General features: G+C 49.3%; 1 protein-coding gene across 1 annotated transcript in view; it reads left to right on the top strand.

Annotated features, from left to right (window-relative positions):
- LOC134528038 (dipeptidase 1-like) overlaps nucleotides 1-13,629 on the top strand; it is a 318,410-nt gene extending 304,781 nt beyond the window's left edge. The window contains exon 10 of the mRNA XM_063361232.1: nucleotides 13,528-13,629. Within this exon, the coding sequence (XP_063217302.1) occupies nucleotides 13,528-13,629 (102 nt within the window). The remainder of the gene's footprint in view (nucleotides 1-13,527) is intronic.
- Nucleotides 13,630-13,877: the final 248 nt, after the last annotated feature.

The raw sequence follows: 13,877 nt of genomic DNA, 5'->3' as shown, positions 1-13,877 counted from the left end.
ATTAGACTACAATTAGGCATGACCGCACTAGTGATTGTTCCCTTGTAATTGGTGGACGTCTGCAAGAGAAGCATTTTCCGTATTTGGCCGGGCCATTCAGAACGCGTTTGGTTCCACTATGATTGGTAAGCTGGCAGTATATATGTGCCTGACACAAACAATGCTACAAAGTATTAACTTATAGCTGGTCTGGTTATATTTTCTCGAAAAATACATGGCACTACGCATCATTATTTGGAGGGATGTAGGAATGCACATCACTATACACTTGAACTTCATTCTCGTTGGACCAAACGTAGATCAGTCACGCTCTGAAGGACAAGGAAATAATAACAACATTACAAAATTAATTACCAGATTACATGCAGTTCGGTCGAAAGGTAAATTTCGAAGCAGCCAATGGATAGGGGCATGCGTTTTTCGCAAAAAATAATTTGAAGGGATATTATAGTGCCATATATAATGCCTGCCGGAATGCCTATGATGGGTTGTGCTGACAGTAGACATGTACCTGAAAAAAACTCTCCCAATCATGAAACACAGAATGTGCTACAGGTTTACAACCCTCAGCTAGTCTCAAAATATTTTCGCGAAAATTAATCAAGCCCCCGACCAATAAATAATAAAAAATATTATTGTTTGTATACAATAGTGTGGAGTTCATCATGCTTTTAGAAAATGGTTCACATTACCAGGTCACTTCTGATTGGCAACTCAACGCTGTGAAATATTCCCTGCCTTAGGTATATGGCAAGCCCGTAAGGCCTTATTGGCCCGTTAAGACTGGGACAGTTGTCCACCGCACTAAACACAAATCACAATTCATTGTTCAAAAAAATTGGTTGTCTGTAAAGTCGGTTTACGGACGATAGTTTAACGTGACAACGTCATAACAAAACAATAATGAAATGATTGCATACTTTTATAAATAAAATTGAATCATTTTTTTGAATTATCACAATTTTGTATGGATACAAAGAAGGAGTGAAATGAAATCTACAATTTAATTGATAAATTTACTTTTATTTGCACTCATTAATTCAAATATGTTTATTACTTTAACGAAGAGGTTATTTTAACTATAACTTTTATACATGTTTGCTATTTAACTTCTTCCAATCTGTGTTATTCTGTTAAGGATAGGACGATGATAGGAAAAGTAGGAAACGAATGGGAGTGTTTAAAGTTTAATGTGCCTCGAAAAAGTCAAATCGATGGTTGTTCCGATCGAGAGGAAGAGAAATATATGCGGCGCAAGCGTACAATGAGCGTAACGGGACAACGCGTAACGGTACAATGTGCGTAACGGGACAATGAGTCATCCTTTTTCGTGAGTGCAGCCAGCGTTCATCGATTTATTAGACGTTGTCACGTCAAAAATTTAAAATAATTCAAAGTAACACATTCTCGCCAAATAAAATGTATTTGTATTCATTACTTTCAAATTTCTGTAGATGGCAGCTGTTATTTTACAGCTAACATTGACATGAAATTAGAGTAAACGGTGTGGTTGATTGGTCTATAAAATATATTTTATTTATAAACTAACCTGCTATATTTCGAAACACTTGTATTAACTCTTGCTTTTTTTAAGTTAGGCCAACAGTGCCCTAGGTTTTCCTTAGTGACGCTCCTTCGAGTAAACGTTATGGTGTCTTACAGTAGACCAAAAATCGTTGTGACGAATGTCATTTTACAAAAAAGACGAATACCCAAAGGTGTTTGACCTACAAGATCTAGACCTACATTCATTTTACCGAAACGTAATTTGATCATTAGTTATTTCACCTAAAGACGTTTCCTCTCCCATTAAAAAACAAATGACTTTTGGTCTACACGGAGAAAAAAATCTGTACTTTTACCAAATATTCCCTTGGAAAACAGTTGCCAAGAAATAGTTTGTAATACTACAACAAAATGTTATGTTACTTTGTACAGCATATGACTATGGTCATTTTTTCATTTAATATGATATACGTTTTTTCAAAATAATTCTGAGAATTTGTTACGAAAATTCGCGCATATTTTTATTTTATTTTAATTAATGTTTCATTTGAGCATAATTTTTAAAACTATGGAAAAAATAATTGAATATTAAATTATTGGAATTTATTTTATTTTACCGTGCTTTTTCCGTGCAGTTATTACTGGAAATCTGTTCAGGGAACGGTTTGAAAATAAGTTTAACTTTTGGAGGTGTTGTGACAACACGAAGCCATAAACGCCCGGGTAATAATCTGAATCCAGAATTACTGCGAACGCTATTTTGTGGTGAAACAGCCGTTTTTAATGCAAATGCAAAAATTTACGAATACCGGTAATTTTTACATTAATTTTTCTGAGCCAACTACAAAAATCAAATAAAAACTACCTTGTGCTGCCAAAATCGATATCGTGCTGGAAAGTATAATGGCCCTGTACAATCTCGCCCGCTCCCCAACCCCACGACGCAACATTCCCGGCACCACGAAACCCCTTATGTACAACTCGCGCCGGACCCGAGACAATCAACGAGCCAAGCCGCAGCGCAGAGCCAACCCTTGCAGTAATTGCTTTCGCTTGTACTCGAGCGCGCGTGGCGGGACGGCGGTCCGCAGACGTGGGGATTTCCGAACAATCGGAATCGCTTGCCTCGACGGATGATCAAAATATGCCTGCGCTGCGCATCCGCTCGTGCCTATACCGTTCCGGTTACGGGGATGAAAAAAAAAAAAAAAAAAAAAACAAAGACGCACCTTTATGTAATTCTAAATAGCTAATATCCTCGAAATTACTTTCTGCCGGATAATTGTTTTTAGAGTTTTCACAAAACAAACGCAGTTTATTGAGATATCATTTGGAAGCGTACTGTGATGATATCCTCGTTGGAAAAAGCTTCAGGCTGCTACGGAGATATCATTCAACAAGTACAGAAAAAAAAATTACCTTCTGTTAGGGAGATTTACAAGCAGAAAAAAATGTAGATGTACTGTTAAGAAATCAAGAACAGGGTTTAAGTAATGAGATACTTTATTATTAAAAAAATTAACATGGGAGCTAAACTCCAATAAAGGCAACATATTTGTATGTCTCAAATCAACATAGTCACAGATCAGGTAAAATAATCAATAAATAAGATAATGTACGTGGAGTGCGAATCTAGCGCGACTCTGTTCAAATAAAGAACCCGATACATACAAATTCACAAAAATTAAGGTTTAAATTGTATTGAATATATTAGAAATAGGTGATTATATGATCGTTAATTAGTACAAAAATATATAGAATTCCAATACATATTTTGAAAAATTACAATTATTATATATATAGTTTTTAAATATTAAGTTCCATTAATATAATTGTAAATTAGTAAATAGAAAATAAAATCATATACGATCAATGATCCAGTAAGTTATGCCATATATAGTTGTCGTCGAGCGGGCTGATCCCCTTATTGGTTGTGTAGGTTCTTGGGCTAGCTCAGTTGGGGGTGGGTTTCGGGCCGCGTGGCAGTTAAGAGGATCTAGCCTGCTAATAATGAAACTACATAGGGTTTCGTGGCACTCACTCTTTTTATTGGCCACTATTTGCACTGGCACGGGGCTATCGCAGTTCCCGCCTACGACCGTTCTTAGGTGAGGCCTGACTACACGAGAATTTCCCCTTACACGGCCGCCTATGGGAAGTAGTAGGCGCCGGCGTCGCGGCGCTAACCGATGGCGTTTGTCCCAAACCGGCAGGGCTTTGATTTCCTGTCCTATAGCGAATTCAGGCAAGCACTACCTGCGGACACAGTTTCTGAAATGTCCCATTAAAATGGCGAGGTCTCGTCCATGACACAATGGTACTATTTTATCCTAGGCAATGCATGACTATACAAGCGAATAAAGATATATATATATATACATACATACGAGAGGAAAGGAAAAAATTATGAAACACTAATAAAAAGAAAACTAAACTATTTACAATAAGGCGACCCCTTGGCAATAGTTGACATACTAATCTCCATAGTTTCGAACTGCCTGACACGACTCGAAGACTGTTGCTGATCTATTCCCCGCGTCACTGTCGTTAAGCCCGGAGGCCTCTATGCTCACCCGTTTCACTCGTCTTGGCGAGAGCTCGCGGCCGACACGTCACTCCTCCGCGGTTCTCCAGACGCGACTCCCTCCTCTGCTCGCGCCGACCCCCTCCCCGCGCGCGTCTCGTGCAGCATCTCACGTCCTCGTGGACGGGAACCCGCGACTTGTTCACCCCGTGCATATTAAAATACATGTTATTTACCCTTCTAATTTAAATTATACATGATGGATGATATTATAGTTTTTACAATAAAAATTATGTCCTGCTGAAAGAAAAGAAAATATACATAAAAAACTACGTCGGAGGGACACTGATTTATTGAAGGTGGCACCACTGGCTCCCGCACACGCCCGCGCACAGAAGAAGGCGGTGACGCGCCATAACGGCCTGTAGGAGCTAGGGTGGCCTCTGGGTCGACGTCAAATGCCCCCCCCTCCCACAAGGCCATTATGCGCGTCAACGTCTCTTAATCGCATCTGCCGTTGCACTCGTTGATCGTAGAAACGAGAGGGTAGGAAGTGTCTTGGCCTCTGGTGTGTATCGTGTGCGGGTGTCTCGCGAAGGGTGGCAGTAAACTCATGACACTGAGTCGGGATCCTGTGTTAGTGTGGTGGCTTGCCTTTGGTAGGTTATTGCACTGAAATTCCCGTAAGTAGGTGGGTACCCGCCGTATCCTCCTAGGTCGGGAGTTTTCCCCAGATTCGCTTCTGGAAATTGAGGGGCTGAGCGAACAGTTGGGGTCTAATGTCCTGCCCTTTCCCCCCATCCTCGTGGTTGGGATGGCAGACCACCCCGAAGATCCTGGTTCACCTGTCAGGACCCCCATCAGTTCTTCCTCCATCCCCTCTGTGTCCCCCCGTTCTGTATCTGAGTCTGGTTCGGTGACGGTCATAATGAACGACGAGTCCGCCAGACTCGTATTGAGGGGCCAGAGAGGGGTGTCTGGGTCTTTCCCCTCCTCGTCCTCCCCGTCCGTGTCCGGTTCCGTGATGAACTGGATCACGTTTGTGTCGGCGGTCGTTTCGTCTGGTTCCCCAAATGTCCTGGCTGGTTCCATTACGCTCTCTTCTGCCCCTCCTGTCTCCGTTCCCTTCATGGCTGCCCCTGTGTCGGCTGCCGGTCGCGTCTCTGTCACGTCTCCTTGTTCTTTCTGTCCCGCCATGTCCTCGTCCCACCTTCCGTCCATGTCACGGCTGGCTTGGTTTGCGTCGGTGACTGGTGTAGAGGCAGACCCCTCTCCCCTGTCCGTGTCCCTTGGAGCTTGTCTCTCCCCCGCGGCTAGGCGCAGTTGGTCTCTGTGAATTTTTGCGGGCCTCCCGCTTGGTGTACGTATTAAGTACGATGTGGCCCCCGCCTGTCGCAGAACGGTCCTGGGGCCCGCCCATTTCGGGGCTAGACCTGCACAAAAGTTCTTTGCCCTTGACGACAGAGGATGCTGTCGGACGTACACTTGGTCCCCGGGGTTCAGAGTAGGGGGGGGTCTAGTGGACTGTGGTGTCGTCTGCTGTAGATAGGCCTCCTGTCTCCGCCTAGCCCTCTCCTGCATTCTGGTCAGCTCGGTATTGAGACATTCGCCCCATCCGGCTTCTGTGGCTGCCGCCTCTACCCGGCATTCTCCTGGCAGCGCCAGGTTCCGCCCCATGACCAGCTCTGCCGGCGAGTAGCCCGTGGCGGCACTCGTACGACGCCTCAGACAGTATAAGAGGTTCGGCAAATGGGTATCCCATTTTGAATGGTCCTCTCCCAACCGGAGACGGAGCTGAGCCTTTATCTCTTGGTTCCGTCTCTCGGTTGGGTTGGCCCTCGGGTGATACGTCGACGTCGTGTGGTGGCTCACCCCCCACCTTCTGCAGGCCTGTTTCCAGCGGGCTCCCGTGAACTGACATCCGTTGTCCGATAGGAGCACCGCTGGGTACCCGAAGCGAGGGGCTACCTCTCCGTCGATCAGCGCTATCAACGTTCCCGACCGGACGTTGGAGACCGGATAGGCCTCGACCCATCTGGTAAACAGGTCTGTTAGTACTACAAGGAAGCGCTTGCCTTTGCTGCTGCGGGGATAGGGCCCCATGATATCTAGAGCTAGTGTGTGGAATGGGTGTTGCGGGCGGCGAGGTCGCTGTTGCTCCTCGCCGTCTGTCCTCCGGGCCTTGCGCTGCTGGCAAGTGTGGCAGCGTCGGACGTATTCCCGGACATCGTGTCCCATGCCGGGCCAGTGGAAGGAGACCCTGATTGCCTCCGCGGTTTGTTCGGCCCCGGGGTGGCCTGCTAGCTGGTGGTCATGGAAATAACCCAGTATGGCCGCGCGGGCCCCCTTCGGGGCGTGAGTTCGCCAAGCATCCCCACCTCCCGGCACCCGCGTCTGCAGGACCCCGTCCACGCAGCGCTGATCCGGTACCACCTGGTTCCCGCACGCCTCCACGGCGGCCTTCGAGACGTCGTCCCCCCGCTGAACCCGCTGCACGGCGCTAATCAGCTGGGAGAGAGTGTCCACTGCCTCGGGTTCAGTGACTGGTTCCTCCTGTGTTACCGCGTACAATGCCGCGGGCCCCATCTGGTCTCCCGTGACGGGTGCGCGCCCTGACGGAGGAAGCAGATCGTCCCACGTGCCCTCGTCCTCAAAGATGTCCTCTGGGTTAGGATGTCGTGACAATTCATCGGCAAGTTGGTTAGTCCTCCCTGGCACGTGTTCCACTGTGAATGCAAAGTTTTGGAGGGTCACAGCCCACCGGGTAAATTTACTCTTCCTCCCTTGCATCGAGTTCAACCATTTTAAACACTGATTGTCCGTCCTAAGAGTAAACTCCCGCCCTTCCAGATGGTGTTGGTACCGCTTGACAGCCCACACCACTGCCAAGCACTCCTGTTCATTCACATCGTAGTTCCGGGCGGCCGGCCCGAATTTGGCACTGGAATACTCCATCACGCGTCGCTCGCCATTGGGTCCGACCTGGTACAACACGGCCCCCATACCTACTTGACTCGCGTCCGTTTGTAGGTACAGGGGTTCGCCCGGCACCAGCCGTGCGAGGGTGTGACTGTCCTTGAACAAGCGCTTGACAGTAGCCAGGGCGCGGTCGGCCTCCGCGGTCCACCTGTATTTTGTTTTGGGGGATAGCAAGTCCGTCATGGGGGCCGTCACCGCTGCGAAGTCCGGTATGAAGGACCGCAGCCAGTTCAGGAGCCCCATGAGTCTTTGCAGCTGTTTTCTCGTCTGTGGAGCCGCCTTGGACGCGATCAGGTCCAGGTGCTCCGGGAGAGGGCGGCACCCCTTCTCACTGACGACATGCCCCAGGAATCTGATCTCCGTTGCCCCGATATGGCACTTGTGCGGGGCGCAGGTCAGCCCGTGTCTGGCCAGCCGTTCGAGGACCAATGCCAGGTGATGCGCATGGTCCTCCCACGTCCGTGACCAGACGATCACGTCGTCCAGATAGGCCGTGACGAAGTCGCCCACGAACCCATCCAGGACGCGGACCATCATGGCCTGGAATGTCGAGGGGGCGTCCATCAGCCCGAACGGCATGGCTCGGAACTGAAACCTGCGTCCGTCCGGGGCCGTAAACGCGGTCTTAGGACGGTCTTCCTGCCTGACGGGGACTTGCCAATACCCGGACCTTAGATCAAGTGACGTAAATATACGGGCGTCCCCCAAGCCTGCCAACGCGTCTGCAATGTTTATCAGTGGTGGTGGGGCGGGTATGGTGACAGAGTTCACGGGTTTGAAGTTCACACAGAACCTCAAGGTCCCGTCCTTCTTCTTAGCCATGACGATTTGGCTATTGTACGGAGATTCACTAGCTTCTATTACTCCGTTCTGGAGCATTTCGGTTATCTGTTCCTGCACTACCTGACGGTCTTTGAGTCCAAACTCCCGCGGCTTTACGTATATGGGACTGTGTGGCTTTGTAGGGATGGCATGTTCCGTCACCGTTGTCCGCCGCAGCATGTCTGTGGCCGCGAACACTAACGGTTGCTGCGACAACACGCCCTCGAACAACCCTGTGTAATTTGGTGGCACGTCATGAGTGAGGTCTGCCAGCTGGATCTGTGGTGAGGGAGGAACAGGGCCCGCCCGGCCCACGCCGTACAGCGTTCGGCGCCCCTGACGGCCCACGTGCAACTTACTGTCCTTGATGTCAATGGCGGCGTCCTCCTGGACCAGCCAAGGCAGGCCCAGGATCAACTCCTCCCGCAGTCCACGCATCACCAGGGCGCTAGTCCGACTGAATAAGTCACGAACACCGATGGTTACCTGTGCGCGTCCAGACGTGGACGCGCTTGTCCCCTCCGTTGCCAGTTGCACCTCGTCCTCGTGTGGCTCCAAGTCCTCGTCCGGCACCAGGTGGGCGGAGACAAAAGAGTGGGTCGCCGCCGTGTCCACCAACGCGTGGACGGGACGGCCGTTCAGGAGCACTGGCACCCGGAGCAGCGCCGCCTGGTCCGTGCCCAGCTGTCCCAGCTGTGCTGGAGGAGCCCCCTGCTCCTCTGGTGGTGACCTGTCCCCTGCTGTTGGACTGCTACTGGCTCCCCCGTCTGCTGTGGCGTCCATGCTGCGGTTCCCGTGGTCCCTCGTGTCTCTTCCGAGCTGCCCAGTGGGGCTGTCACTTTTGGCGGGCGACGTCCCTGTGTTCCTCTCGTCCCTGTGGCTGGTGTCATGGCGGGCGTCGTTGGGCTGACTCGTCCTCGGGCTCGGTGAGGTCTTTTCTGTCATGTTGTCCGGGTTCGTATCTAGGAGGCAGTGGCCGACTCTGTCCCTGCCCCCTATTGTCCGTTTCCCGGATGGCGTCCTTCCCTTTCCATCTTCCTCCACAACTCCGCCTTGGTTGGACACTCCGCGTGCCAGTGATACTCCGGGCTGCGGCAATACTGACACCTGGGTGGACGGTTGTCACTCGTCCGCTGATTCGTACTCCGCTCCTCTGACCGTGTTCTGGTCTCCCGTGTGGGTCCCCCTGTCGTCCTCTGCCCTTGTGGTGTGGCCCCGCCCCTGTATCGGACCAATGTCATTGCGTCCTCGGGTGTCACAGTCTCTTGTGACATCACTGGTGTCATCCTAGGCTCCCGTCGTGACTCTCTTGCCCAGAGTTCCCTCCTACTTGCTGCCAAGTCCATTTCAGTCTCCCGGGCCAGCTCCACGAACTCGGATACCTCTAGGTCCACGGCCCGTCGCAGAAAAGGGCGTAGCGACGGCAACAACTGTTCGCATATTACGGGCATGACCTCGCTCACTGTTCTCTCCGGCCCCACTCGCCGGTGCAACCGCACCTTCCTATAGATAAATGATTCGGCGCTCTCCCCTGCGGCCTGTGGTACACTGTAAAGTTGTCGCTGACACTCGGCTCGTGCCAGTGGTCCGTTGAACCGCCTCTCTAGTGCTCGCTCGAATTCTCCCCACTCGGATAGATAGTCCCCCGTGTCCGTCCACCATTTCGCCGCCCGGCCCCGTAACTGGCCACACACTCTCGTCACCCAGTCCCTTCGTGGCACTCCCCTAAGCCTGTCCACACACGCGGCTACAAACGCACTCGGATCTTCGTGCGGTTCTCCCGCAAACTCCGGTAATGGGCTAGCCACCTCGACCACTCGCATCACTATACTCGGATGACCATGACCTATGGGCTCTCTAACGCCCTCGTCGCGGTGACCCGGTAAATGACTCCCCGATTGTCTGTCATTACTCTCCCCGCTACTCTTCACGTCCGCTAGTCCCCATGGGCATTCGCACGAAAGGTCCTGTCCGTGTCTCCCCCTGAACGGAAGTCCACACCCCACACACGTGTCCATCACCCTCGCCTTTGTCTCATCCGGTCCCTCCATTTTTCCGGTCGTCACCCGGCTTCACTTGGTTATCCGATCCTTCTCGGCTCGGTCGGCGAACTCGCCTCTCGGCGCGCGATAAGCCGCAGCGCGATACCGCGCGAATTCGAGCCCGGCGTGGGCCGCGCCGCCTTATCTCTCTCCCGCGTGAACCTGATCCCGGCGTGGATGCGTCTCCTTATCTCTTTCCCGCGCCGCTCCTTCCGCCTGCTTCCGCCGCTCCGCCGCGCCAGGCAGCTCCCGCGCCGTTCGCGTGACGCAACTCGCGCTACGTCGCACGCTACTCCAGTCCATATAATGTCCGTGATGTCCTTTCCGCCCACTTTGTCCGTGTTCTTGGCAACCCGCACTTTGCCAAATTACGCCCTTTGAGACAAAATTTCGAAAGTTTGAAAGTTTTTTAAAAAAAATTGAAAGTTTTGAAAATTTGAAAGTTTGAGAATGCGTTGCCACCTAGTTGGGGGCCACTTGTCGTCGAGCGGGCTGATCCCCTTATTGGTTGTGTAGGTTCTTGGGCTAGCTCAGTTGGGGGTGGGTTTCGGGCCGCGTGGCAGTTAAGAGGATCTAGCCTGCTAATAATGAAACTACATAGGGTTTCGTGGCACTCACTCTTTTTATTGGCCACTATTTGCACTGGCACGGGGCTATCGCAGTTCCCGCCTACGACCGTTCTTAGGTGAGGCCTGACTACACGAGAATTTCCCCTTACACGGCCGCCTATGGGAAGTAGTAGGCGCCGGCGTCGCGGCGCTAACCGATGGCGTTTGTCCCAAACCGGCAGGGCTTTGATTTCCTGTCCTATAGCGAATTCAGGCAAGCACTACCTGCGGACACAGTTTCTGAAATGTCCCATTAAAATGGCGAGGTCTCGTCCATGACACAATGGTACTATTTTATCCTAGGCAATGCATGACTATACAAGCGAATAAAGATATATATATATATATACATACATACGAGAGGAAAGGAAAAAATTATGAAACACTAATAAAAAGAAAACTAAACTATTTACAATAAGGCGACCCCTTGGCAATAGTTGACATACTAATCTCCATAGTTTCGAACTGCCTGACACGACTCGAAGACTGTTGCTGATCTATTCCCCGCGTCACTGTCGTTAAGCCCGGAGGCCTCTATGCTCACCCGTTTCACTCGTCTTGGCGAGAGCTCGCGGCCGACACGTCACTCCTCCGCGGTTCTCCAGACGCGACTCCCTCCTCTGCTCGCGCCGACCCCCTCCCCGCGCGCGTCTCGTGCAGCATCTCACGTCCTCGTGGACGGGAACCCGCGACTTGTTCACCCCGTGCATATTAAAATACATGTTATTTACCCTTCTAATTTAAATTATACATGATGGATGATATTATAGTTTTTACAATAAAAATTATGTCCTGCTGAAAGAAAAGAAAATATACATAAAAAACTACGTCGGAGGGACACTGATTTATTGAAGGTGGCACCACTGGCTCCCGCACACGCCCGCGCACAGAAGAAGGCGGTGACGCGCCATAACGGCCTGTAGGAGCTAGGGTGGCCTCTGGGTCGACGTCATAGTAGGCGAGCAAATCAATTAGGCAAATTTGATAATACTGGTTGGTAATTTACAAATGGGGAAGATAATGAAAATCAAAGAGCAAAGTTAAATTTTACAGCCTTCGAAGACTCAACGAGTGAATGACAGAGCGCCGATCACGGGCGTCGAAAGCAACACAAGACAGACTAACAGTTTAACGAAGAGAGACAAAACACGTGTGAGAATGAACGTTATTTTGACTGTGGTGGCCAAAAGGAATTTAACAAAAGGAAGTGCAAGAATACACAATGACTATTCATTGCCAACAGAATTCAAAATTTAAACTATTCACTTACACCAGTGATCGGTCACGCAGCACTGTCGCCCACAACTGCAGTGCTCGTTCTAAGACTATCAGGCAATAAGGAAGAGGCACGCTGTGCGTGAGTTAAAAAAGGCGTAACAAAGTAAGCTTCCGCAAATAAAATAAAAATTCCTTGTAAAAATTAAGGCCGGTAAGGGTGAAAAAAGGAGCGGGTCGGGGAAATGAGGGGAAGAAAGAACGCAACATACCAAGCCAAGAATGTCCGATGATAGCCGATGCATGAAACTAGGCGGCAACGAACGAAGAGTCGTTGTAGTTAAACCATCAGTCGTTTCTCCGAAATGTCTGCCAGATCTATCCCTGTTCGATCTATTTCAGCGCACGCAGGTTTTGCTTCTGTATTGGTTTGCTACTCTGCGCAGACTGTTTCCCTGTATTTCGTAGTCGCCGTGACTGTACTCTTCCTCTCTCACGTCCCATGCTGAATGCTGTCGTGGATCACTTTCCTCTTGATGTGTGGCCGCGTCAAGACTCCGGAGATGAACAGCTTCGTTACGCGGAGCCCGGAGCCTCCTTTCCATCCACTTAAGCCTCACTCCCTCCTCTCTCTCCTGCGAGTTCTGATGGCAGAACATGTCACGGTGACAAATACGCGAGCATCTTACGTGAACCGACTATATCCGTAGGAGCGAGTTGCCTCGTGCACGGTTGAAATCCTGTGAATCTCTACTGGTGGTACATATAGTCTGTGTCATATACAATGTACTATGTTTTGTATTTTAAACAGAAGTAATTAATTATAAAACATATAGTTGTCAGTTTGTACATTTACGTGAAAACAACTACATCACTACAAAATAGTGTTTACAGCAATACTGGGCATTTATGCATTGTGTTGATCCAGTACCCCCATTAGTTAAAGTTACAGAATTTGTAAACCGTTTTCGGTAATAGCTTACCATTATCTACAGCGAACAATTAGTGTGCTTATCAATTTGTGCATTATTACTAAAAAGCTATTCAAGGACAGTTTTACTAATATCTCTAACTATTGGAGGTACTGTGATACAGTTGTTTTCATGTAGGCTAAATGTACATATTTACGAAATTTGGGTGATATTATGTGGAAATTGTTGTTAAATTAACAAAAATTTAAGGAAATGAGGTGTGGCTGTGTCATGGACACGGCCGTGTGTTGTACGTGAATACGTGTACGTAACAAGTAATATTTTCTATACAAAATATAAAAACGCTAGTTTATGTATGTTATAATAATATTTGAACACTAAGAAGAATTCGCGTATAGCCCGACATTATATATTTTTGATTACCAGTATATACATATTTTTTAATTTAACACCACATATATTCACTGTAACTATTTTACACTAATTTTTTATATATGCAATCGATAGATTTTGACGAGAACTGACAATTGTAACTGAAACGAACGTCGTAGCTTCTCCGAGTCAAAAGTTGTACTAAACGTAAACCTCGAAACGCAGCAGAATGACCTCAAAATGGCGGAATTTCCCCCTCCACCGCGCGCGATGCGTCACAGTCCTCACTTAGCGTAACGAATTTTTTGATCCTTTAGCTATCCAGTGGTGTAATTAAATTTTTTAATGGAGATGATAGATATGTAGCTGCAACACCAAAATGAATCCCCCAATTTTGTAATCATTCGTTTTTTTTTTTTTAATTGTCTCATACAATTTTAAAGACGCATTCACGTCAAGAAGAGAATGTTTGTGTGGTTGCGGAGAGGGGTATGTGGTTCACCCGACGAGCCTCGTGCTGGTTGCAGGTGAAGGAGGAGCTGCGGCGGCTGTCCGTGGACCCGCGCGAGGACTGGATCCCGCCGGCGGTCCTGGGCGACCGCAACCAGGCCGGCTGCCTGGGCCGATGATCGCCGGCCGGGCCGTCAGCACAGCGTCCCCCCCAGGCCCCTCCCGACGGGTCCAGCCGGCGATAGCGAAGCCAGACAAGCCGGACCGTTGCCACGCGACTGCCGCGAATGTATCCTCTTCCCGCGACCACGGCGGTCGTAACACATCCACCTAACTCTTTTCTGACGGACAAAAAAAACTAACCAGTTCTTTTCATCATGATGCAACAGCTGCTTCAAACACCATTGTCGTTCATCCGGCTTTATGA

Source organism: Bacillus rossius, chromosome 1, assembly GCF_032445375.1.
Source record: "Bacillus rossius redtenbacheri isolate Brsri chromosome 1, Brsri_v3, whole genome shotgun sequence".
NCBI lineage: Eukaryota > Metazoa > Arthropoda > Insecta > Phasmatodea > Bacillidae > Bacillus > Bacillus rossius.
Note: the sequence above shows the minus strand (reverse complement) of the source record. Positions and strands in the feature narration are given on the sequence as shown.